General features: G+C 41.0%; 1 protein-coding gene across 4 annotated transcripts; it reads right to left on the bottom strand.

Moving 5' to 3' along the window:
• Window positions 1-1,712: 1,712 nt before the first annotated feature.
• On the bottom strand, window positions 1,713-26,457 carry mafga (v-maf avian musculoaponeurotic fibrosarcoma oncogene homolog Ga). 4 transcript variants are annotated; one of them, XM_072694074.1, is made up of 3 exons: window positions 26,344-26,457; window positions 9,619-9,694; window positions 1,713-9,143 (listed from the first exon to the last, which is right to left on the bottom strand). In XM_072694074.1, exons 2-3 carry the CDS (start codon window positions 9,652-9,654, stop codon window positions 8,691-8,693), a joined length of 489 nt encoding a protein of 162 aa, XP_072550175.1. In that variant the 5' UTR covers window positions 9,655-9,694; window positions 26,344-26,457; the 3' UTR covers window positions 1,713-8,690. The 4 variants fall into 4 exon arrangements, with proteins under 4 accessions (XP_072550175.1, XP_072550173.1, XP_072550174.1 ...); XM_072694072.1 differs by having other exon boundaries at window positions 9,619-9,691; window positions 26,344-26,420; XM_072694073.1 differs by lacking the exon at window positions 26,344-26,457 and adding an exon at window positions 25,857-26,211 and having other exon boundaries at window positions 9,619-9,691.
• Between the last annotated feature and the right edge of the window lie 516 nt (window positions 26,458-26,973).

A 26,973-nucleotide genomic window follows, 5' to 3' on the forward strand; every position in this document is an offset into this window, starting at 1 on the left:
ACCATGTGCATTTGTTTAGACAGTATAGACTTTGCTTTAGCTAGCTATTGACATCCTCTTTTTCTCAGACCTTTTTGGAATGTAATAAAAATGCGCTCTACTGTCACCACACAGTCTGTTTGCAACTTTAAGCAGGTCTGTTTAAGTCCTGCCTTCTCACCGCCACTATTGGTCTACATGTACCTGCCTCTACAGTAACCATTGGTCAAACTGCTCTCTCCCTCCACAGGTGATTGACCACAGCCTATAAAAGCCTAAACACAAATGTAAATGAAAAAAAAGCAGTTTGACTTTTCCTGAATTATTTTTTATTTTATTTTTTTTTGTAAAAGGTGTTAAACCATTTTTATTACATTTGAAGACACATGAGGATGTTTTAGCAGTATAGGCTGTTAATGCTATTATTGTTAATGTTTACGTATTTATGTTCATTAATGTCACCTGATTTTAGAGACATTTAACTCCCGTCTACACCCACATACACACCCTCACACACTGCCACAGTCCTACAACTTAGGCTTACTTGAAGTCCCCCACTACAACGTCCTGACCGACACGTGTCCCCAGTGTCCTTTTTGTTTTGTTTTTTAAATCAAAAAACAAAACATGGTGACTCTATATTATGCTTGTAGCTAATCTGAGCCCAAAAAATAAATGTTATGACACCATTTGTCATAAGTGGGGAATGTGTAAAATATTAAGTCTTAAGGGACTGTCTCAAATGAGGAGAACAAAGTGCCATTCCTATTGAAGTTTTCTTTGAGTTGCGTAAGCCCACATCTGGCATGAATGTTACTGTATATATTACTGTTATTCATTAGAAAAACCTGTTATACATTTCTAATAAGCACAGAGTTCCCCAATTGACCTAAGCAGCTGGTGATGTTGACATCAGTGTGACTGGGAACATTGAACAGCAACAATAAACCATGTTATTTTCTGTTATCCATATGGACGTAGTAGTGGCCAGTAATAATGAGTTAGCACAATGTAATACTAAAAATAATGCTAGATGTTTTTTAGAGTTTAAAGATTTTGCATATTTAATGTATAATTTACTGGACGTATGAAGTTAGACATCCAAATAAGTTATACAATGATTAAGACTGAAAAAGGAGCGGATTAGGACCCGTTTTAGTTCAAAGGGTCATTAAAACAGCACTGCCAGGATGAAAGCTAATCATAGGTCAGTGCCAGTCATAGTCTAAGATTTCTGAATCCAGGAAAGGTATGGGATTTGTAATAAACGACATGTGCCGTACCAAGTCTCCGGGGATGAGCTGTTACTGACTACAATAGGACGACAATTATGATGTATGAGCATGCAAGAGTTCTATGAAAGGTGTGTATTTGTGTGTGTGTGTGGGGGGGGATGCCTCATCTGCTCCCCGCCCAAATTCGGGACAGGCACACCTAAACATCCCCCCACGACTCCAGCGTCTCCCTCATGTCAGGCCAAAAAACACGTCCATGGAGGTTGCTCAAACTAGGTCGGCTGACGGCTTTTTTTGGATCACAGAGGGAGGAAATCGTGCCATCTAAATGATCGCGCTCTCTCTCTCCTAAAACCTACTCTGATGGCGAAAAGCCTTCCCCACCAGTTTTATTTTTACACACGTCGAAGTGGGTCAATGACGATGCCACAGAGTGTGACCAAAAATGGAAAAAAAAGGGAAAAAAAAAACATGTCTGGGTCACCAAAGACAAAAATGGACATCTCTCAAAACATTTTTTATTGATCATATATAAAATAAAGGAAGCTGCCAAACATACAGTATATACAACAGTACATCAAGAACTTAGCCACACCCGAGAATGACTAACTGCATGGTTAAAATCCACAGTTCTTATATAGGAATACGTAATATCACTTGTGTATCTACAGTTTGCAAAAAAGTACAATAATTTAATTCATAAATAGTTACAATTCACCCATTTTTGTTACCGTATTTGATACAAAGTACTGAAATAAATATATATGTTATTACAACCCATAGATAAAAGCAACCAAAACAACATTCTATCAATGTAATTCACCGATCACCACCTTACACTTCATAGCTTTATTTTCTGATTTAACACTTTTTTTTTGAGACAAAGAACTATTCTGAGCCATAGAGAAACCTGCTCACCAAACATAGAACATGATGGACGAAGCCTACTTAGCCTAAAGCTAGTACATATTGTCACAGAAGTGCTGATCAAGTTATCGGCCCTCCCAGTCAAATCTCTCTCTTAAGACAATGGAAAGGGTCAAAGACTCTTAGATGCATACTGTGGAAAAAAAAAGAAGGCCCCCCACAAAGCTGCCGGTAAGCCCGTTTCTTGATTGATTTGGTGACAAAAAGATTTTCTAATGCAGCAACTGGAAGTCCCTTATTACTCCATATACTCCTCAGTGTGATATCATTCCCTCCTACTGTCTGATTTACAATAGCGCTATTATAAGAACTAGCACAAACACAGTCGTGTGAAACGGCTCTGAGTCAAGTTGATCAATAATTCACACCCACCAAAGGACAGAGTGAGGCATTTGTCCAAGATCTCCATTTAACATCACTCAGAAACCCTTAGTGCCCCTCAGATTTTTCCAAACTGGGAGGGGGGGGGGATGCAAGTGACTGCAGTAGTAACTGTGCAATGCAATGACTGTGCTATCACAATGGACAATAGTCAGTCCATTGGTCAGCAAAATCGACTGGTGAGTGCATGACCTGAGAGACAATCAGCAAGAACCTTGTGGTGCAAGACTTTTGTTTGTTAGCATTTTTTTGTTTTTGATCTTAAATGACGTAGATTCAGCACGCCTCTTGAGTACAGCAGCATCATCATTTTTCCACTATGTGATGTATGTGTGGTGTAAAGCTGATGCAAACAAGTTGTGCCATTCTAAACACTGAATGTCACTGCCTTAACACTAGGATGTGATGATACTCAAAATTCAAAAAGGAGTGCCTGAAAATGTGTCTTGTGTTCATATAGTTGTATGCAAAAAGCCTGGACACCACTGGTCAAATTACATGTTTTTGTTTTCTAAACTGAAAATATTTGGCATGTTAAATGTAGCAAATAAATAGGAAATGTGCTCTAATTGTTTTCTGGTACAAATCAGAGATCTGCTGTTTGAACAACATTGTTGGTAGAAAATGTGCTTCAGCTTTGCACATACTATATTTAGGTCTATTTTGGCCATTATGCTGCTCTTTAAGGAATTTGATATGAAACTTTTGTGCGGTGTTAGCACCCCCTGCTGGGCTTGCATGTTTAGGTAAGCATTTTAGAGCAATTTTTGCGTTCTGGTGTGGACAGAGAGATTATTACAAACGCAGCTGGAGAAAGAAAAAAATATTATTTTAAAAAGACATGTGATATACATGTGAAAGGTGGCATAGGAAATCAACAAAATGCCATTTAATCAGGGGTGTTCAAGCTGTTAATATGTTAATCCACTTTACTCTGAATTTTTCAGATGAGATAAGGGCGTTAAAAGTGTTAAGAGTTTTGATTCGATTTTGTGATACAACCTTAGAAGATTCACATTTATAGTTTTAGTTAGTCATCAACGGTTCAGTGCTGCACCACAACTAGTGTGCTTAATAGAGCACTTTATCCCCTAAAACTGTTCAATTAGCCTAATTTCAACCAATCACCAACAAAATCTGAACTGACTGATTGGAATTCCTTGGAAATGTTACATTAAAAAGATGAATTTTTCACTTGCTTCTTTGTACAATAAACTCTTAAAACCAAAACACAAAATAGAACTTCAGGACTACTCAAACTTTGATCTAGTCTCGCTCACTAAATTCTTTGACTGACTCTCACCACCAGGTGAAAGATGAATTGCTTTTGGTGCATTATGCAACAAGTGTTGTTTTTTCCTGAGCAGATAGCAGGCAAGAGCATATCACAAAACAATATGCTCAACTGAACAGTGCATTTTCACTTACTTTAGTCATGAAAATAACCTGATCATATGTAATATGATCATTTCATATGCTTATGAAGGTACTGTACTGTATCTATAGTGCTACACTTCGCCTATATCCTCACTGCCATGTCCGACACAGCTCATGTGCAATATAATGGAGGTAAACAAACAAAATCTTGGTACCGATTTATTTTAGGTATCCTTCAATATACTTGTGCGTTGAAATGACTATTTAATTACGACCCACGGGCCATTAATTATATTGTATTTACAAGTTCAAAAGTATACACCGATCAGCCATAACGGTATTACAGGTGAAATTAAAAACATTGATTTTTCATCTACAGTGGTTTCTGTCAAGGGCTGGAATATATTAGGCAGCAAGTGAACAGTCAGTTTTTGAAAGTGATGCATGAAAAGCAGGACAAATGGGTAAGCATAAGAATCTGAGCCAGTTTGACAAGAATCAAACTGTGATGGCTAGACGACTGGGTCAGAACATCTTTAAAACATCAGGCATGTTTTGGGGATTTTTTTTCTGGTATGCAGTGGTTAGTACCTACTGAAAGTGGTCCAAGAAAGGACAACCAGTGACAAAGTCATGGACCCCATAGGGCTCATTGATGTCCTAGAAGGCCCCACACCTCACCACTCACAGGACTTAAAGGATGTATGCTAGGTTTTGTTGAGTTCATGCCTCGAGTGGTCAGTTCTGTTCTGTTCTTTTCTGGCACAATAGGGACCTACTTAATATTAGGCAGATGTTATGGCTGATCAGGGTATGATGCAAATACAAAGTAACAGTACTTGTTTCATCTATTGAAATATGATGATATTGTAGCCTGGTATGTTGGACTATATGATATGTAGGAGGAGTATTGATTGGTCATCACTACAGACTGTTAATTTAAAGTCTGTTAAGTCAGTTATCCAGTCAGTTCAATATTGATGCTTCATTATCTGTGGATCAACTGTGCTGCATTAGCCAAATATTATAGCCTATCAGGCTACAGTAAAGATGAATATGGAGTTAATTTTGTGGCAAATGTTTTAAATAACACAAACCACAAACCTCTCTTCATTTTGCCAGTCTTTGAATTCTTTTTGTTTTTTGGGGATTTTTTTTTGTTAGTTTTTTTTGCTGATTTTGCAGTATTTTAGTTTGCTTCTGCAATCTTTTTTTTGTTTGGTACTGCGTTTTGGCACATTTTTTAGGGGAGGATTTTAAAAGAAGGCATTTGTCTTGCAAGTATTTCAACTGGTTTGTAGTAGCAAGTCCTCTGACGTTTTTCTTAGACTGGCTGTGTTTGTTAAATTCTTACTTTGTTTTTCATCACTTGTGGCACAAAATCAACTCCATCGGCAGACACCTAATATAAAGCAGCACCAATTTAATACAACACAGTTCTCATTGATGAACCCCTAAACATTAGTATGCAAAACGCCTTGCCAAACTTAGAAAACATGTAAGGACGTCTTTGACAGCACCTTTAGCATCCTTTTACATCAAGGCGCAGCAGGTCCATTATGGAAGTCCATTATTTGGGAGAGATAACTGAAGAGGAAGAATTCAGATTTGCATTGCTAAACAAAATCCTTAAGTGTCCAACAAAAAAGAAAATACTGTATCAGATATATGGAAGGGACCAATATGGATGGACGACTGTCTTCTGTACACTGCCTTGTTTTATAGATTCGTCTAAATATATTCATTTTAAATAGTACAGCATGACACCACTACAGTGGACGACACTGCCACCTGATCACTTTCACAGCACGCCACGCGCTACTCCACTGCACGCGCCTAGTCACTAGAAAAGCTATCAGACTTCAATAATAAGCCACTTTTGGTACAATTGCAAAATCGATATCAAACAAGGTTTTTTTTTTTCAAACATTTTCTCCCCTATAAATATCAAAGGGTTTTCTTACCAAAAAGGAAAGAAAAATACAACGAAACCTTCAGTCAGACAGAGACATCAAAGAACACTTAATAAATTCAACGATAAAGCCTGTTCGGGTTTTGCGCTTGGAGAACCATGATCAACCCATCCGTACAAGAAACACAAAATGTTTACAGCTCTAGGACGTCAAACGGAACTAAACCTCTCAAGATTTTACACATTTGTCAACGCACTTTTACGAACGTTTACCTCAAAAACATGTCCAAAAAAACACATAAAACACTTAGCCACTCCTCCAGGTCAAGGAATACAGTTTGCTATATTTCATGGAAAGGCTCCTTCATGATGAACTCAACGTAACTTGCATCTACGAAAGGTGAACATCACCCTTGGACGCAGCTACTGGATTTCTTATTTTTCCATGCATAAATACAATATTTTATTGCCTCTCCTTGTCATATTCCTCAGAATATAACTTGTAAACATCATTCCACAAATGGAATTGAACAAATCAGGAAACAAATATAAACTTACGACTGATTTTTTGAGTGTTTTGGGAATATAGAAAAAAAAACATACTAAAGCAGGGGTGGGGAGCAGGCGTCCTGAAGGGCCGTAATCTTGCACAGTCTTGTGGTTTTCCTGCTCAAGCACACCTTCTTCAACCAAATTAATTTATAAGATGTGTTGGAGAAGCAAAATCACTAAACTGTGCTGGACCCCTGCCCTCAGTTCCCTCCCGGACCAAAGGAATGGAACATCAAACTTTCATATTTAAACACAGACGTGTTCACCGTTTAACATACTGCATTGACTGAGTTTGCAAAATGCTAACATTAGCATCCTTGCCAACTAGGCATCTGCCAAAACAGATATTCATAATAATTACTTTCAATTTTTTTTACTTTTCACAGAATTGTGTAAAGAAACTACAAATCATTCTGTATGGAAAATATAGTCTATGACTAGGGTTGATCCCTGTCAGGGAAACCGACCCTTCATGTATAAGATGAAGTGTATGTACATGCAGAATTTTGTTTTTCAATAGTCTGGACTTGCACCTTTTCAAATTCCTTTGAATTCCTTTGCTGCATTAGCAAAAATCTTTGCTGTTTTTCAAAATGACATCCATTTTGGCAGAGTTGTGATGTGGGTTATTTTGTATGGATGACGAGTTCCACTATTGTAATAGGTTTTGCACAACTTGAGTTTGATAAATTTAAAATGTTTGTTGAATTTAAAATACTTCATCACTTCATCACCTAGTCCATGGAGGCAATTTCCCAATTCAGTGCAGAACAAATAAAATGGTGACTTCTGCATAAAAAAAGCTTATACAAGTTTAGCCTAAATTACCCCCAGTCATCCAGCTAAGAATGCTAATGTGAGAATGTAGTTTGACTCAGCAAATGCAGTGTGTGGAGAACATCAAAAACCCTAATTTGCGAGCTCATCTTAAGGTAAAGCTGAGGGCTGTATAAAAATGAAAAATTTGGTGAACCGTTCCATCAGATAAGTTTTCATCATCACTTGTGATACCATGATGGCCCTTCTAGCTTTGCCCCATTTGTAAACTGGTCAGTGGATGACATCAAGCACAGGAATCTGAAAAATGGATCCAATATTAATCTCATATTCCCCCTGCTGTGTCAGGGGAACGCTACAGCAAATATCAATGGACGTAGCTCCGGAGTGCAGTGCTGTGAGGATCAGTGCATTGTGACAAACAGTATTCAGTGTTAATTGCAGTGGTCTGCAGTGTCCCGCTCAGGGTCGTGTTTTTGCTGCTTCATCACCTGTGATTCCGTTAATCGAGAACTTGGCAATTAGCACGATAGGTGAGTTAAATCAGGCGTGCTAAATCGGGCACACAGCGCAGGAACATGAGAAACACAGAAGAAAAGATGCATTCACCTTCACTAAAATATCCATACTGAGAAATATCTTGCTTGAGTGCATCCTTTCTTCTGTGCTTCTACTCGATTAATGTACAAATCAAGCCTCTCTTGAACAGTCATTATATTTATGCTGTGGTTCAAAAGTTTGGAATCACTTGACTATGAAAAATTTGCCATTAACACAACAATAATGCACAACAATTATAAATCATACACTGCAGTATTCTAATAACATTTCAAGTATGTGAAAAACAGCATGAAAGGATAAATAATAAGGATTCCTGATGGAATCGACAGTTCTATATTGTACTGAAAAGGGTTTTTTGACTCAAAAGTAGAACCCTTTTATGGTGGTATATAGAAGGTTTCGATTTAACAGAAGACATTTAAACAGTTAATGAACCATTTAAACATCGGTTCTATATAGAATCACTGCCTTTACTAAGGAACTTTTAAGAGTGCAGAAAGGTTCCAATTTCTATGTTTAATTAATTATTTATGTATCTTTATCATGTACATTATGTACACTAATACAGATATGGGGATTAGTCCATCATTCCTATACCCCGCATAGCACCCTTAATATATAATATACAGTAAATATATTATTTATTGTAACAATGTGATGTTATTTACTTTTGGACCTGGAGATTTAAGCACTGCTGTTGGATTATGAGGCATTCCTACCAATTATCAATATACCTTCCTTTTCTATTATTTTATATCTGCAAAAGTAGTTAAAATGATTACAAATGATTCCAAACCTCTGAACAGTAGACTATGCTTAGGTGGCTATGAGAGAGCAGCTGACCTAAAATCGCTATATTTTCCCCCCTAAGGAGAGCACTGCTAGACAGAGCATTTTCAAGTGCTTTAGTTGTTTTGAATCCGCAGCCCTGTGCTTGATTATGATGCACTGACCAAAGCGTTCAAGGCCGTTTCCCCCCAGGCTGTGCATTACGACCGTGCCTCTGTTTTGGACTTGACGATGGTAATGACGCTGGTGGCGGCCACCTTGCCTGGTATGAGGGGTCCGATGACGGAGGTGATGGGGCCCCTCGTGGGGGTCATTGGGCTGCGAGCCACAGTCCTGGCGAAGCTCTGCAGGGCCTCGTACTTTGAGCGCAGCACGTCTAACTCCACCTTCATGCTGGCATTCTCAGAGGCCAGTTTCTCCACCTCCTGCTGCAGCTCGGCCTTCTGCTTCTCCAGCTCCTCCTTCTGCGTCACGCGCTTGACCCGACAGCTGGCTGCGTAGCCGCGGTTCTTCAGCGTGCGCCGCCGCTGTTTCAGCTGCAGGATCTCCTCCTTGGAGAGGCCGCGGAGGTGCTGGTTCAGCTCCCGCACAGACATGGACACCAGCTCGTCATCTGTGAGGCTTGTGCCATTCTCGCCCGGCTCCCTCTTCACCTGGAAAGAGAGAGAGATATACAAGGGAAGAAAGAAATGAAGTCAGAGGGGTAATAAAAAAAAGAAAAGAGACTAAGAGATTGCAGGAAGTAAAGAAAACAAAGAAATAGTTGAAAGAGTTGGAAGAAAGAGAGAGGAAACAAAGAGGACAACAAGAGAAAGAGAGAGCGATGCGCAGGAAAAAAGAAAAGAACAAACAACCAACAAAGAGTCATGAGTGTAACAAAAGTGTGTGTGAGAGAGAGAGAGAGAGAGAAAAAGAGAGTCTCAATGGTAACAAGAACATTTTAAAAGAGCGAAAGCCAGGAGAAAGAAACATGGAAAATAGAGAGATAGACAAAAAGTGAGAACACATGATGTTGAGAAAATGAGAAGGTTTCATGATGTTTCCTAAAGAATCAAAATCTAAGTGAATGACTGTGATTTACACCACTAAAATCTACCAAACAGAGGAGCAGTCACTGCTGAAACTTGCCTTCAGTGCTTTGTTTCCCTTGTTTGTAGTAGTCATGCCACGAGAGCCGCTCTGTACTGCCCTGTAAGACGGTCTGCTGAGAGAAAAGAGAAAGCAAACGTTCACATTTACAAATAACAAACACTGAGAGACTTTTTTCACTGTTCAGATGCATTGTCTTATTCAGACAGAGGCAGTCAATTTACTTTAGTGAATTGGAATAACAAAAACCTTGAAGCCCCTCCTCACTAATCTAATATCCTATAAATACCATCTCACTCCAGCCCAGTGTTCTCTGAGTTCTCCCCCATCTCTTCAGTCTCCTCCCTAATCATCATTTGCTGATGGCATGGTCCAAACGAAAGCAAATTATTTAAAGTACAAGTCTCTTTATCTTTTAACAATCAGTCGGGTTGCTGCATGTCTTTTGACCATGCTATTACATGACGCTGTATACCATATTCGTCAAAAGTATTCTTAGATCGCTTAATCAGGCTGTTAATATCAGGTTGAAAGCAATTCAAATAATTGTGGATGCTTGTTATTTTCATTTAAAATGTACAAGCAGACAGATGCGGAAATATTGCTTAGCGACTCAATTTCAGATCAGTGTACCTTGCTCAAAATAATGTGTACCTTACTGAGCTAAGCAAAAAATGGGGAAATGTAGCAGAGAATAATAATTCCAACGCTCCAGTAATGGGAGTGAGACACAGGCCATTTCAGCTAACTGATTTTATGCTCCTGGGAGAAATGAAGGAGCAAATATTGCTGAAACCTCCAGAGAAGCCCCAGTTCATGGCCATAACAGTTGTTGTAGCTATGCTTTATCAGGTCATTTATTAGTGTAATGATGTTGTTAAGTGTAAAAGAGAACAGTACACCAAGCGTATGGCTTCTCTGATGGTTTGTTTGCTCCCGATAAACGGCTGCCATAAACAGCAAAGTCAGCTTGCCCTGCACTCTCCATAAACAGCGCTACCTCGGAACAGCCAAGTAAAACACGTCTCGCTGACATTTGGCTGAGCCTTTCAGGTAGGTAAGTGCAAAGCCTTGCTCTACAGAAACGCACCGCACTAGAGGCTCTTTAAAAACGTGCTAGCACACATGGAGCTGTACACTGGGGAGTCAGAGGAGCTTCAGATGCCTGGTAAAGACAGATTCACTGAGGCAGGAGCATCAAAACAAAGAAATAAAAATAGAGCATGTCTTTTACTGTGGAGGTTAGGCCAGCCTACACTCTTAAAAATAAAGGTGCCAAAAAGGGTTCTTAGGGATGTCATAGAAGAACCAATTTGGGTTCCTTGAAGAACCTTTGAAAAGACGGTTCTGTAGCCCCTTAAACTACATAAATTACATTTGGCTTCTTATTATTCAGAAAATGCATGGAAAACAATGGAAGTCTGGAAGAGCCATGCAACTCTGCAAGCACTAGCAGTTTCATGGAGGATAAAGAACCACTTTTGCAAATGATGCAGTTATGGAATTTTTTGCCTGAAAGCAAAAGCAGTCTGGGCTGATACACTCTATATAACTTGTGTAGTTAAAACATATAGCTGAACAGTTCAGAATAAACTACTACTAAATTACGCTGACACTGGTTGTCTTAAAATGTTATGCTAACGTCCAATGGTAAATTATCAGGACATTAACTGTGCTACATTCTTAAGGCCAGCTTTCTTTCTTTTTTAAGTTAAAAATAGTTTTGATAGTGTTGTCTTGGACTTGATCAAATGAAACTAGCTTCTAATAAAGGCCCCATATCCTACATGTTTTTTGTATGTTAGCTTTTTCCACTTCATTTTCCACAAACAATTTCGAATCTTTTTATTCCATTAAACTGTCCATTTCAGCTACTGTGCCTTTAAGACGGATATAAGAGAGATGCGCTCTGTTCTAACTGGCTGCACTGTATTGTGCCTCATTCGAAAAGCACTTAGGGAACTATTCCACAAAGCATACATAAAAAAGCCATACTTAAATTAGTCAAACAATTCACTCCAAGCACAGTGACTCAGCTCTGAGCATGGGAACTCCTGTAATGGACCATAGAGTCTGAAGAACACAAACATTTGCTTAATTCCAGGAGTATACTTTTTAATATCTTAAAATATTTATTTTTAAAAACAAAATATTTATTCTCTGCAGTAAAACCTTTTTGAATACACCACACGCTAATAACTCTGATTCACATGGCACACCCCTCCTCATTCATGCTTACACCACAGCAAGGGAATGAGTAAGGACTACTTAAGTACTAAGTAAGAACTAACTTAAGTTCCTGTCTTAGTAAGTATAGATATTCATATGATTTTTAAAAGATATCTGCTCCCAGAAATTGAAGTATAACTGAAAATTAGACAGTTGGGGCCAAAATAAAAAAAAGAAAACTGAACAAGATATACATGTCAAGTATAGTCATTTGAATATGCAATATATTTTATATAACAAATATGTGATACTGTATCACTCATGCATTGTTTACTCAAACCTGTGAAATAAAAAAAATATAAACATCTATGCACAATAATTCCAGGAAATGGATCAATGTTGCTCTTAGCTCTAATATTCTCCACTGCTCAGCTCATAGTCTTATCATTCACTGCAGTTTCCTAGATTACTAGATAGACATTTGTATGTATAATTTTGACACTGCCAAACTGTGATTTCAGAAAACCCGCAAAAAAAAAAAAAATTGTTTTTATTGCCATGCTCTTGATCAGTGAACGTGAACTCTTAACCACAACAAGTGTTACAGTGCAGGGTTTGAACAGTTGTAAGCAAAAAAACCCCACTACAAACCCGTCTCAGGAGGCCAGAAAATACACACGACTAAGAGTACATGTACAGGCAATTGTAACCAATATGTCTGTATTTCCAACACATTAACTCCAAGACCTGATTGTTCAATTGCTGCCTAATATATATTTGCCACACCTGGACAGGTGCCAGTTTAGTGAGATAATCAATGTTATTCAGTATATCTCTCAGTGGTTTTAATTGTTGTAGCTGATCAGTATATATAGATATACAGTTTTCCATAAAATGAGCCATTTAAGAGTGTAAGCTTCAGGCGTTAAGGCAGAACCACTTTTAATTGTGATCATCAGCAGCAAGGAGATGTATTAATAATTCATTTTAGGATATTATGGCTATGCATCATTGTGCTGACTTAATAGTGAATAAACAAAAAGGTCAGCACATTTTAGCAGCAGTACGGTCAAGATGCGGACATGCAGCAAAAATCTCTACCTGGTCTCAGAACTGTCAGAGTGCCCTGTTTGTGTAGAGTATGTGTGTGTGTGCATCCTAGCAGAAAGCTTATCTGTTTGGCTGTGCTGAGCTATTTTGTGATGTATTTGTGTGTGTGTGTGTGTGTGTGTGTGTGTGTGTGTGTGTGTGTTGTATTGGATAGAGCTGAAACAGCTGGGCCGCAGCAGGAGTGGAGTCACACAGGCAAAGCCAGCAGTAGTGGCAACACACACACACACACACACACACACACACACACACACACACACACACATAAAACACAGGCTCTGCTGGCTCAGCAGACTCATACCACTCCACTGGCTGCCAAACACACAGTCACCAGCATTACACTGCTGGATTCCAGCCACAGCCACTGCACCTGCGCATGTCCCACTGTGTCTTTTCACACACCCTGCATGTCCACCGAGGGGACGTATGTCCAGGCTGAAAAACAGAACTCGATATGCAGGCAGATCTTTCACTGTGAACAATATTAAAAGATGAAGGGTCCGGGTCAGGCTGTTCTGAAAGCCCCTGCAGCAGAGTTCAGCGAAAGGCAGTATTTGAATGCCCTGGAGGTGACCCATGATTGCCATGGCAACGGAGAGCCACAACAGGTGTGGCGCTCACCTGAACCAAACAGAAAGAGGCAGCAGCTTGTTAAAAATGACCTGAATGTGACAGTGCAGCAAGAGGAGCAGAAGGAAAGCGACATAGGCGCACTGTCAGGATGAGTCAGGCTGCCGCTGTTCTGCTTTGCTTATCATCAACGTCAGAACAAAATCTTGTATCTCCAAAATAGAAACTATTAGGAACAATTTTATCCTTTATTCTTTACTTTTAATTATTTATTTGCACCTCAAGTGGGAACTTACTTCCGAGAAGTCAGGGATTCTAAACAAAAGAGAAGATAGGGATTGCAGGATTACATAACACGTTTCTGTTATTGTCAAAGGAAAAAAGTAAAAGATTTAATATAAAGTCTTAAATATAAATCAAATGTAAATATAATTAATAATGCAGCTATAATTGTAACTGTCTTTCTTTTACGTATTGGCAACACATCCGCTGATTACACTTCAATAATAGCTTCAAATCTTCTAATAATAAGGTAAAATTTTGACAATTGTGCCACTGTGAAACTCAATAAAAGGTGCCCCTTTTTGCCAACCTAAAAAAATATATATATATATGAATGCAAACATCATCCTAGTAAGTATTCCATACATGTAAAATACATAAAAAAAACTATCTAGAATAATGTTATAACATAAAACTATTTTTTATGAAGCAAATGACAAAAAATTATGTAAAGAGTACAAAGTCTGACAATTAAGAACTACCCAACTACAAAGCACTGTTTCATGGGCTCATGTTCTGCTTTTCCCTTGTATTTGGTTTAAGGGAGGTTCCCTTATGATGTTTAATAGATTTACAAACACAAACAAATTTTTACCTTAGATTTAGTCTGGTTTTGTGACTGTGCCTTTAAGACTTGGTCTGAGGTCTGTCCTGATGAGACACCTTTTTTTAAAAAGCTACCACGGCTGAAAAGCTTATTATAACGGTGGTCTTCAACCCTGCTCCTGGAGAGCTTCTTTCCAATGGACTTTGGATCAAACTCTAATCCACTCCACCTGCCTTTAGAAGTCCTTGAAATGACTGAATGGGGTGATTCTAATCTAAAAATTATGTTTAAAGCCTGTGATGATTCATTGGTAGCAGGCTAACAGGCAATTGTGCTTTTTTGCACATGGCTCAGGGACTTCTGCCATATTGGTACAACATGCAACGAGTCTGTTTGCTTTCCAAAAACACGTTTTGAAAAGATGAGCGCTACAAGTTGCTGTGCGCTGATTTGCAGCAAAAACACAAAGAAAAACACCCCTGCCACCCCTCTCCCCATGTCTTGCACTGGTATTGGCTGTAGGTAGCCGCTGCACTAACTTCCAGTCCCAACACTTTTTGCATAATACTATATTTAGAGTCACTGGCAGGTCTGGATCTTAAACCTGCTAGATATGTGTCGGGGGCTTGCGAGGCATCGGCTACCACTCTGCGAACACCCTGCAAGCTCTTGCATCACATCTTTCAGCAGTTCACACATAGTGGCGAGCCAGCGCCGAGCAAATGCAGATTTGCCTCTGACCTGAGGCTTTTGTTGACAATCTCCAAAAACAGTTTTTGCCTCGAAAGTCAGTGCTGAAATGTGTCGCGTGATCCTGGCATAACTGGCTTTGGGACAGGGTGTAAAACATGCTGATTCAAAACTCCCTTCTATAGTTGGAATGCAGGTATAGTTTGTGGCTTGTTATGTGCATATAACAATAGACAAGCCATTAAAGCCAAAAAACAAAAACCCACCAAAAAACATGAAAGATTTATTATATATCTTAACGCAAGACATCCTAAAAGTTCATTACCAAAATTATTATTTAAAAAATCAATGTTAAAAGTAACTAGTGGCTACAAAAAAGATTACAGCCACTTTCAACTTTCAAGTCATGACATGACGGCCTCTTAAACACCCTTCAATTTCTATGGAGAGTCCAAGAAAAGAGCTTTTAACCTTCCAGTCGGAGGAGATGAAGCAGTCTGTCCTGTCTTACCTCACCGAAGAACTAATATATTACCTCCCATAAATGCTTTCCCCTCTTTTGTGGCTGCCCAGTGAAGGGTGCAGGGGCTCAAGAGACCAACGTTGAGGGGTTCTGGGGGGGGGGGAGAGCTGTCTTTTGCAGGCGCAAGCTGAATTTTTATGAATCGCCAGGAAGAACGCTGACAAATCAGAGCTGATTACTTGTAGAGGAGAGACATCACACCCACAGGAAAATACAAAGCGCTGAGTGAGGTCGCCGAGGAGAGAGAGCAAGCGAGACAGATAGAGAGTGAGAGAGAGAGCGAGAGAGAGAGAGAGAGAGAGAAGCAGCCTTGTGAAAAATGCACCCTCAACACATTTGGAGGCACTCAGAAGGAGGGGGAGGGGAAAAAACCCTGATCTCAGCAAGGACCACGACCAAGGCACCAATTAGGGAGTTGTGAAGTTGAACTAACACAACCAGAACCATAATTTCCAACCTTCAAACTCAAAGCTTGCCCTAATAAATCTAGAGGATGTTTAGGACTGGCAAGGTCTAAAAGATACATGCAATGATAAAGAAATTATAAATGTACACAATAAATGCTGAGCCATCATAAGCAATGTGGCCTTGGGGCCCTCTGTCACGAGTTAATGATTGTGTCCTTCTGTTGAGGCCTCTGGAGGTGCTTTAAGGCATATGGGTATGGCTATAGTAAACACAGGCAGCGTTATTTGATGCCATCCAGTCCACAATACATATTCTGCAATATGTACTGTTTTTAGGGACAGGTGGGATAAGATTTCTGATAAATTAGTGACATCACATGCTTCGCCGCATAGTTTGGAAATGCTTCTGTGAGATGTCTGTAATTTTACCCGTACTTACATCATTTCGGTTGTCAAATACATTTTGATGTTCAAAGGCGAACATCATATCTGGTAGTTGTCCGCTATGCTTTTTATTTGAGTAAGCTGAAACGAAATACAGAAGGCGGTGCAAGCTCTTGAGTGGCGCAATTGTTGTTGGGGATTGTGCGCTTGATCCCTTGTGATGCCATAGCCATTTTTGGTTAGAAGTAAAAGAGAGCATCAATGGACACACTTTTTATGGGTGGAAAGGATGGCCCGACTCCTCCATCACTCAGTGCTATGTTAGGTAGTGTGGACATCTAGCAGCTGATGTGACAGAATTGGTGTTTAGCTTTCACCTCCACGTGTGCTAAGCTGCCCAGTGATGTTGCATTAGCAGTAGTTGGAAACAATGCGATGGCTGGCTTCATGTGTCTCGGAGGCACAAGCTAGTCTTTACCCTCCCAGTGTGGTAACACTGTGTAATGAGTAGACTTATCTAGTGGTAGTAATTAGAAAAACAAAATTAGTAATAATAATAATAATAATAAAATATTGACCACTAATATTCTCTGCACCACGATCACAAACCTAGGGTGTTCTTCATCAAGGGTATAACCAAGGCTCACTCCTCCTCACTGGTTAATGACCCTCACAGTTATGGATGTGAAGGGCCTTCAAGTATCTTCCAAGCAGAGCCATGAAGAGATTATCAGGGTTATAATGGCAAACAAGAACAGTCTATCAACATCTGCCTTCCAAAGCACAGCCCCACTCGCACAGCGAATACTAAACACCAAATCAGCAGCAAATAGCAAAGCGTCATTCAGCCTGGCATCGCCTTAGCAGGGATACTGCCAATGTGCAAAAGCAAGTGTTCCTTAAAAACACACACTCACTTGTTATTCTTTGCCATCCTAGGTCATTGTTTCAGCATATGTAAACTGTCAGAACAGATATTGGTACGAAGGCCTAGGATGAACCAAGGGGAACTCTTACAGAGCAGATGACTCAAGTGCAGTGAGGTGATGCATGCAGATAAAATAATCAGACAGACAGGTCCATGATGACTACAAAAATGTTCTTGGTGAGGACATATAGCTCCAACTGTACCAGATGACTCTTATGCTGCACTCTGAACTAAGTCTGGGGTAAGAAGTTTCCACATCTGCCAAAGCGTTCCACTGTGTGGGCCTCAGAAGAATAAGACATAAAGAAAGAAAACAAGCTGATTATCACTCCTCTAAAATGCTATTAAACAAAACATGCTGATGAGATGTACTGCTATTTATGCAAAAATAATAATAATAATAATAAAGCAGCTAGAACATGATGACTACTTGTGTTTTAGGATTTCTCTATCTCTAATCTAATGTATGACTTGGAAGTTAATGGAAAATGCTCTCAATCAACTTACAATAGAAAGTGCTCTCTCCTCTGATTTAGACAGGCTGATTTATTACAGACTATAAACTGGTACCTAATCAAAGTTGCTACTTAGGTACAGGAACTTGAGGCTTAGATTAATCAGTTCAATTTTAGTTTGATCTGTCAAAATCTTTTCACCTGACATGATCCTACTTAGCTGCTGCCTCTCTTAAAGAATCATCATCCATCTACAAGTTTGGGGACTGCAAGATATTGTGCAAGATCAACACTTTGCAACCATTGCATTGACATTAACTTTCATTAAACACAAGCTTTCCTCTCACTCTGTTCTTCAATGGTCAGGACCACCGCAGGACCACCACAGAGAAGGTATTATTTGGGTGGTGGGTCATTCTTAGCACTGCAGTAAAAATGACGTGGTGGTGGCATGCTAGTGTGTGTTGTGCTGGTACAAGTGGATCCAACACAGTACTGCATTGTTCTTATGTCTTTGACACTGTCCTTCACACTCAAACCATTTATGGCATTTACTAAAACAGTGTCACATTAACCTAAAGTGATGTAGCAAGTTATCTAGTTAGTTAGCAAGCAGAACAAGAAATGGTTAAAACTTTGCCTAGAATTAGAGGTATATTACCAGCCACTGTAAGCAGAAATTCTGTTCACAACAGACATAATGTTTTCATCTCTGCACCATCTTGCTAGTTAGTCAAGAGTCAGAGTCAAATCCATAAAAGCTGCAGTCGTGCATCACAAATCAGAAGTTGATTAGAGCAGAAGCATCAGCACCCCTTATTTCCATATATTTTGTATTTAAAATATAATTTAACATATATATTAATGGGGGCTAAAGCCTCTGTAAAGCTGGCCTACTGACCACCTGTAGTGTCAGGTTTCAAATTTGCCCGTGTAGTGCTGCACCAGGCTTACAGATCTACAGGCAGACCTACTTGTGGAATATGGAATAGTGCACTAAATGTCCAAATGTTTGAGGACACCCCTTCTAATAAATGCATTCAGGTATTTTAAGTTGTACCAATTGCTGACCCAGATGTGCAAATGCACACACACAACTTGTCTAGTCCTTGTAAAGAAATATTGGCAATAGAATAGCAGGCAAACATGCGCCTATTGACACCATGCCTTATACCAGGCGTGGGCTAGAGGGGTATAAATCCCCCCCCCCAAATTCACTAGAATGTTTTTGCTTCATCAAATACCTTTGGGATGTGTTGGGGAGTTGAGGATCAGGTGGGGTAGTGATTATCCAACATCCTGATGTCGCTAATGCTCTTGTTGATAATTGCAAGCAAATCCTCACAGCAAATGCTCCAACATCTAGCAGAAAGCCTCCCCTGGACAGTAGAGGCAGTCACTGCAAAAATGTATGTACTCTATACTAATATACTGTATACTGTACAAAATACTCTTGTCCAAACAGTATATTGTCCATTTTGTCTGAAATGAACTGATAATACATGTCAGGGCTATATCATAGCTTCCGAGTGCTTTCAGATTTCTTTCCACTCTTCCTTGCAGATGGCTTTTAGTTCTGAGATACTCTTGGGTAGGCTTGCTTGCACAGCTTGTTTGAGGTTTTTCCAAACCTTTCCTATGATATTTAGGTTAGAGGACTGTGAGAGCCATTCCAAACGATTGTGCTTCTTCAGGTAGTCAACAGTGGCATTGAGGTATCTATAGATCATTATTCTGTTTTATAAGCCATCCTTTTTTCATCTTTTTAACAGCTAGTCTGACATTTGTATCCCATGCGTCAAGCCCATTCATTTCAGTCAGTTGGGTGTTGTTTTCATGAAAAGCAGTCCCCAACATATTTTTGCTGATTTTGCTGGTTTTTATTATTATTATTATTATTTTATTTGATTTCATCAGACCACAACAGTCCACAGTCCTCATCTGGCTTGTCTCAATGTTCTGTAGCATACTAGCGCAGGTAAGGTTTCCTGCTTATGACTCTTCCATGAAGCATATGTTTGCAAACAATGCTTCACAGTGCACCACCCTCTTGACTTGGCTAAACTTCCATGCAAGTTTGTGGCAGTTATATGGGGATTTTAATTTGCCTCTCTTACCAGCATAGAAATAGTTTTCTCTGAGTCTTATCTTGGTCTTCCAGATGTCATCATGACCTTCACAGTTCCACTAAAAGGCTATTTCAACAATTTGCACTGTAGAAACCGCAAGCTGAACACAGTTGGCATCTTCCTTTGTCTTGGGGACACTGTTTCCTTGATCCTCTGGTCTGATCCCACAGAAGAGCTCCTGTAGCACAAATTGCTGAAACATTTAGTGTTGGCCACATTAAGTAGTATTGAGTCCATGCCTTGACGAGTCAGAGCCGTGTTGGCGGCATAAGGGGCACCTACATAATATCTAGCGGTTTTAATGCTTTGGCTGATCCGTGTACGTTGCTGACCTACAGGTGCTAACAAGTAAAATGATGGCAACAACTTCAGCTGCATTTCAGAAACAGTAAAAGTGGGATTCCAATCAGCAGCAATCATTCTGAAATCAAAGTCGTTCAACATCCCTACTCCCTCCCACCGCTTTAGATGTTCGAGCCTCGTCAGCTGCTGAGCTTCAGGATCGAGATAATTTCGGAAGCTGCTGAACTCCAAGAAACTCAGCTCACTAATGAAGACAGACCGTGAGCAAGCGCTTCGGAAACTTTCTGTATTTAATTTCATGCATGATCCGCACCTGATATTAATGTGGATTCCAGCCCTCCCCTTTCCTCCCCCCTCCATCACACACTGATAGAACAAAAAAACAAGGTGCGCACGCAGGCACACACACACACACAACACAGAAACACACACATAACACACACCAGCAATGATATTCGGATCTAATCATTCCTCCCTTCACTAGACTGAAGTCAATTATCAAACAAGCTGCGTGTGTCGAGCGCCATTTAACCGCGAATTAAAACTCAGACTCTGCTGATGGCTGCCGGGGGCGAGGGAGGCCGGCGCCAATTTATGTACTGAAGTAAACACGAGGCGATGGAAAGGCAGGAAAGCCATTAAGCAGCAGCTATTCAGAGCGTGAAATAAGAGGGACGGGGAGAAAGAGGAAGAAAATTATTCAGCTGTTTCGCACAGTGTAGAAAGGGCACGATGATGTGCCATTAGTGAGGGGAGAGCCAAGAAAAATGTTAACGCCTTCACTCATCACAGGTGGAACAGACGGAAGGGTGAGTATCAGAGTGTCACCCCGGTATAAATTGGCAGCAACACTACTGCCTGGTCAGACTGAATGTGCAGTGTGCAGTGAGTGGGCGTTTCCCCTAGATAACTGGGTGTGGTCTATTTCAAGCGTAGAGTTTGAAATAGCTGATGAAATGAAACATTTGTCCAATGATGTTAATATAAACAATATAACACAAGGATACACAGGTTTTGTTATTGTTTTATAGTATTATTGACATTGTGATTAGTGGTCAGTGCAGTTAAGTTAGCATTATAGGTTGCACTATTGGTACCAGTGTTTGTGTTTGTGCTGTATTGTGTTATGCGTAAGAATATTGGGACACCTGCTTATTCATTGTTTCTTCTGAAATCTTAATCTTAAACAGAGTGTATCCGTTTTTTCTTGGAGTAACTGTCTCTACTGTCCAGGGAATGCTTTTACTTTTCAATTTTTGCTGTCAGGATTTGATTGCATTTAGGGACAAGAGCATTAGTGAGGTCAGGATATTGGATGAACACCACTCCGCCCCAAACCCCCCCCCCCCCCCTCCCCCCCCAACTCATCCCAAAAGTATTGATGGAGTATCGTCATTCCAGGGAACACAGTTTCACAGCTCAATGCTGGAAGGCTTTATACCCCTTTAGCCCTAGACTAAAAAGTATATCTAAACCTATACATTTTTAAGCTTTAATATAAGTCATTTTTATATTTAAGCATTTTTAATAAGTTTTAATAAAATATATTTTCATAGTAAATTCATCACAACTACTGATAATAGTTCAAAATAAAAATCAGTTGACAGGGGCTTTAAAACTGGGTTTCTCCATGCATATAAAATCTGTGGTGAAACTAAGCCTATTTGACTGGAGTGCAGTTTCAGTACTATGATGACAATTAGGTGTACGGAAAAAAAAATCATTACACACGGGTATTGCAACATTGTCTTGCAATACAGTTCTGATTCTCAAAAACACAGTACTGGTTTAAAAAAAAAAATACATGCAAAGATTCACTGCAGAGAGTGGTTCATTTTGTGTTATGATTAATCCCAGACTACTAGATAGCAGTGTTATAATTTGTCTTCAGATCCCACGGCTCTGACTGCATAGAAAGTAAATCTTTCTTTTTCTCAGTATATGGTTGTGTTTTTTTAAACAATGGCCGTTTTCCTAAAATTATATCACCTTACAGTTTTGCAGTATATTTTAACATACTGCATCGTGAGACGCATCGTAACGGCAGGTTCTTACCAATACACAGCCCTAATGACAATATGCCATGCATATGAATATGAATATCAGCAGGGTCTAATTGTAGGTCTCTGAAGTGAAATATATAGAGAGATATGTTTTCCACTGTGAATAAGAGCTGCTTTACAAAGTGACTGATGCGATATGCAGGGCACAACTTCTCTTTGGCATTATCCTTTCGACGCCTCTGTTTAAACTGGAGGTGATTTTTGATCCCTGCCAGTGGACACATACCTCTAGGTGGAGGGGCTGAGTCGTTAGAGGCTCAGAGGGAGTGCAACTGCAGAGACGAGATTGGATTTCTTCTCTCAGTGAAAATCTGAACACAAGGTAGATTCAATATTGACCTTTGGGCCCCGCTCAAAATGTTGTTATAAAAAGATCAGATTTTCTTTTTTATACCATATTGATTTTGTGAGCTGCAGCCCTCCACATGAGAGAGCCGCAATTCAAATGGAGATAGAATGAAAGGTTGGACCTTTGACGTGCATGACTTGAAATTAGGGGAAATATCTCGTATGAAAGCTTGCCATCGTTTTTTGTACGGCAGTTTAAAACTGGAATGCAAGTTTGCAGGAGGCCTATCGGAAATAATACGAACACCAGGGCCTTCGCTAAACTAACCCGTCGAGTCCGGTGCATTTCGATAGCCTGCGGAATCAGGAGTGCAGTGGGATACGAGGCTCTCAAACGCCTTTCAAAACATTCTGCCCAGAGGAACGGATTGAGAGGGAATGGACCTGGCAAAGGAAGCTAGGCTGCCAACCCACACACACTGGCAAAATAGCCTGCATGTACCACAGCTCCACTTTGAGAGAAAAAGTACATTTGTTTTAGCATAATAAACGGGCCCCACACCTCACATCGATACGCTCAGCTAAGCTTTTCATCTGAACACCATCATCCAACATATTGAAGCTGATCATGCATAAAGTACACTGCTAGAGAATGCCAAACCTTTCACACTAAATAAGATGACATAATAGCTGACAACCAACGATTAGAAGGGGAAAGGAAGACTCACCCAAATGGAGCTATTACAGTCGCGTGGTGGAGTGGTGAGTGTGCTTTAGAGATGGACACACGTATTGGAACCATATTAGTATTGACTGATTTAGATGTGAATTTGACCGATATATCTAATCATTTGATTTTACACCATCTGTAGTCCTTTACAAATGTTACATAAAAATGCAAAATGACATATGTTGGCCAGTAACTCTCTTGTGATGACTTTACTCGATCAGCTGTTGGGGTAATAGAGTGTTGGAGAGGTTCTACACGATAGCCCACTTTAGATGTTCATCTTTGATAAAGTGCTAAGATCAGTATCATACCATTTCTAAGCAAAGTACCTTAAAGCTTAAGTATGTGTTTGCCTGCCCTGTAACAAATTGGAGAATATTCTTGGAGCTGTGTTGTAAGTTCCAAGCTGTTAATAAGCTTTAAATAAAGAATAGGCAGTGTTGCAGTCTAAATCGAAAGAGTCCCGTTTGCTCCTGTTAAAAAGCAAATATCACTAGAGGCTACATTAATGAACTTGTTCTGAGCAAACCAAATTTGCTTGAATTAATATGTCCTCTCAAATAATTTATGACTGGTTAATAACTGCACATTGTGTTGTACTAACCAGTAATACACAGGGGGACACAAGGGAACTGTAGTTCTCTGAAATCCTGATGAAACTGTATCAAACATAGTTTCGTCAGATGATTGTAACCGTGATGGACCATCATGAAACTACGTTTGACAAGGAAACACTGCGGAAAATGGTAGCTTCGTTTGCGTTCCATTACTGCAAAGCCAACAACATCTGCACCTAAAACACACATCCCTCCACAGAGAGCCGCTTTGAAAGTGCAACATAGCAACAGCAGGCGCAAGAAAGTGCGAAGCCCACACTTGCAGCGAGTTTCATCATCAGCATCCCCTCCCAACACCCCCCAAATATTCCTCTTGATCTTCGCTTTTTTCCCCACTCTGTACTCTTCATGGCTTTCGCTCTAGGCTCTCTCAATTCTCTATGCAGATTTAGCTGTACTTTTAAGGACATGACCCCCCCCCCCCAAATCAAACTCAAGACTTTCTCAAGGACTGTCGATGATGTAGGAATGGCATTAGTAACTTCTGAACGTGCTGCATGAGCCATGCAAGACAGTGTGCAATACATTTCCTCCATGCGCTAAACTCTTTCTCCTGGTTTCATCAACTTCTCCCCCCACCCCCTCCTCTTCTCTCTCTCTGCCCAAGCACACCTTAGCCAATGAGCTCCAGCTTCAGCATCACCCGGGAGTAGGAGCAGCGCTTATACACACTGCTGTGCACTGCGATTGGTCTTGTGGTAGCCAGTTGTATGTGATGGACCATAAATCTCTCAGCCAATGCCCACAGCCTAGTCCCCCACAGGTCCACACCACATCCCCTCTCCCCACCTTCCCAACACACAAATACACCCATACTCCCCCTTTTTACCCACACCACCCCCTGCTGCAAAGTGAAGTCCCCCATCTGTTCTTGTAACCTGATGTGGCAGTAGAAAGAGAAATTACAGAGAGCCAGGCTGGGTCTGCTGACACAAAAGGGTGTCCAGCCGAGAATGCCTGGAGCGAGGGAGCAATGGGATACATTGCAACGGTGCCCATGTGGCATCCTCATTCCTCCATTCTGAGTGGTGAGGGTGTTGAAATCCATTAGCTGGTCAGACCTGGCAGTCCAAAAGCGGCGCAGGCCAGCCCATCGTGACCGCCACGCAAAGGTGTGGCACAGATTACAATCCTCCTTCTTCCCGTCAGAAACCAAAGAGCTTCGACTGAAGCCCTACGCGTCCGCTTCTAAAAGCTTTTACATTCAGAAGTTTGACCGCAGCCTAGAAATAGAGAGCGCGTTCATCTTAATTGGGAGCCCTATTGCAGCCACTCAGAATCTGCAGTCACCAGAGAGAGGCTATTGCAGGCTTGAGGAGCCACTGCTCCTGAATGTTTAATGATGATCATATTCTTGGGAGTAAACATAGACACAGGAGATGAGAGTGGAAATGATACAGTTATTGCAACCAGAAGCCATTTACAGGGAGTTCGTCTTCATGTTGGATTAAGGCTTCAGGCAAATTCAAGGGAAAGTGAAACACACTCAAGATACATTCTAACAGGTCCCCTTTCTTCCAGCTGTTTATAAGGGAGGATGGCAGCTTCTCATAGAAGACCCAACCTGGCCTGAAATCAGAAATAAACAAAGCTAAACAAAGCTCCAGCTAAAGATAAGCACCCCGATAAGCTCATGGTCAGTGCCCCCCATTCCCCTCCCGAGACCAAGGAGAGAGACAGATGCCCGGCTTCGGTCCCCGTTCTCTCCTCTCGTCTGTCTCTGGTCAGACCTTTGTCCGCTCGCCTGGTTATGATGAATCAGCACGGGGGAAACAAAAGCGCGTTCGCGACGCCGGCATCTCGCCGTAAACAATGCGGCGTGAACGCGCATCCACAACGTAAAGCTCGTCGGCGAAGCGGCGGCGCCGACGGTTAATTAACCTTCAGCTTGAACGCGATGTCTAGAGAGAGAGAGAGAGAGAGAGAGAGCGTCGAAGAGCCGGGAGGCTCGTCTCTTCTCCTGTCCCTCAGTCTGTTTTCCATTTCTCTGCTCGAATTTGACTTACATTTGATTACACAGGAGCGCAAGACAGAAGGTACTTTCCGCTCGCATCGATTAAAAACAAACGCAGGCAGCCCTACCTGATGGCGCCGTGTGTGCCTGAATGAGGAGCTCCGGATCTCGCCCGACGAAGCAGCAGCAGCAGCAGCAGCAGCAGCCGTGCGAGCAGGCTGAGGACATCAGCTACTGTCCACCACTGAGTCCTAGACTAGCCCTAGTCGCACGTTTCTCGACACAAAAAGCCCCTCTCTAGCTGTCACTCTGCCTCCCACCCGTGGCGATAGAAGGGAGAGAAGGGAATCCCCCTAAACTAAGCCCCCTTCTCCGCAGCTCGGCTTCAACGGTTTTAACGGAAACCTCGCGCGCGTCAATCGAACGTCGGGCTCGCTCTGGAAATGAGCGATGAATCAGCACGGGCTGTTTCAAAGCGCGAGCTCAGGTGGCCGGAGCGCTATGAGCTCACAGCACAGCGCGTACCAGGAGTGAATGGGAGGAGGCGGCGTGCGCGTGCACACTCAGCATAACGGGGAGACATCTCGCCACGCAACTTCCACTGCTTACACTCACCGGAGGGAGAGACGGTCGCCCCGCTCGGAATCTCTCGGTGTGTGTGTTTGTGTGTATGTGTGCGAACGAGCGGTCGTCGTGTCCTCTGTGACCCCGAGCGCGTACAGATGCACATTTGGGGGGGTGGGGGGGTGGGGGGGGGTGTTCTTCGCGCTCCTCGTCCCCCCCTTGTTGATTCCCTTGTAGCGACGCCGCACGTCATATGATGTTTGGTCACGTGGGTTCATTCATGAAGCCCTTTACGCAACTGGCTAATTTAAAGGAGTCCGGCACCACGGAGCTGAAGTTAAGAAACACTTTTATTCCCATAAAGAACCAGGTTTAATCAGTGAGATCTTCACACAGTGTATACATGTATAAAAGAGTCTAAGAAACTATACATTACTGTGGCATGCAAAGGTTTGGGCACCCCGGTCAAAATATCTACTACTGCGAACAGTGAAGTAAAATATTTCATACAAAAAAGTATGAAGTTGAAGACGTCACATTTCTTTATTATTTTTAAGCAATATTAGTTTTTATCACCAAAATAGCTGAAAAGGAGAATGGACAGAAGGAAAACTCTATGCTACTCTACGGTATAGATGTGGGCACCTAAGAAAGCGAGAAGAAGAGACCTGTTCCCTCAGT

Source organism: Salminus brasiliensis, chromosome 12 (assembly GCF_030463535.1).
Source record: "Salminus brasiliensis chromosome 12, fSalBra1.hap2, whole genome shotgun sequence".
NCBI classification, from domain to species: Eukaryota; Metazoa; Chordata; class Actinopteri; order Characiformes; family Bryconidae; genus Salminus; species Salminus brasiliensis.

What these genes read in the sequence shown, in the direction of transcription:
- mafga (XM_072694074.1), bottom strand. Translation starts at nt 9,654, where the DNA reads ATGACTACTACAAACAAGGGAAACAAAGCACTGAAG. An exon ending in AGGGAAACAAAGCACTGAAG is followed by an intron (nt 9,144 to 9,618) that starts GCAAGTTTCAGC and finishes CTCTCTTTCCAG; the next exon opens with GTGAAGAGGGAGCCGGGCGA.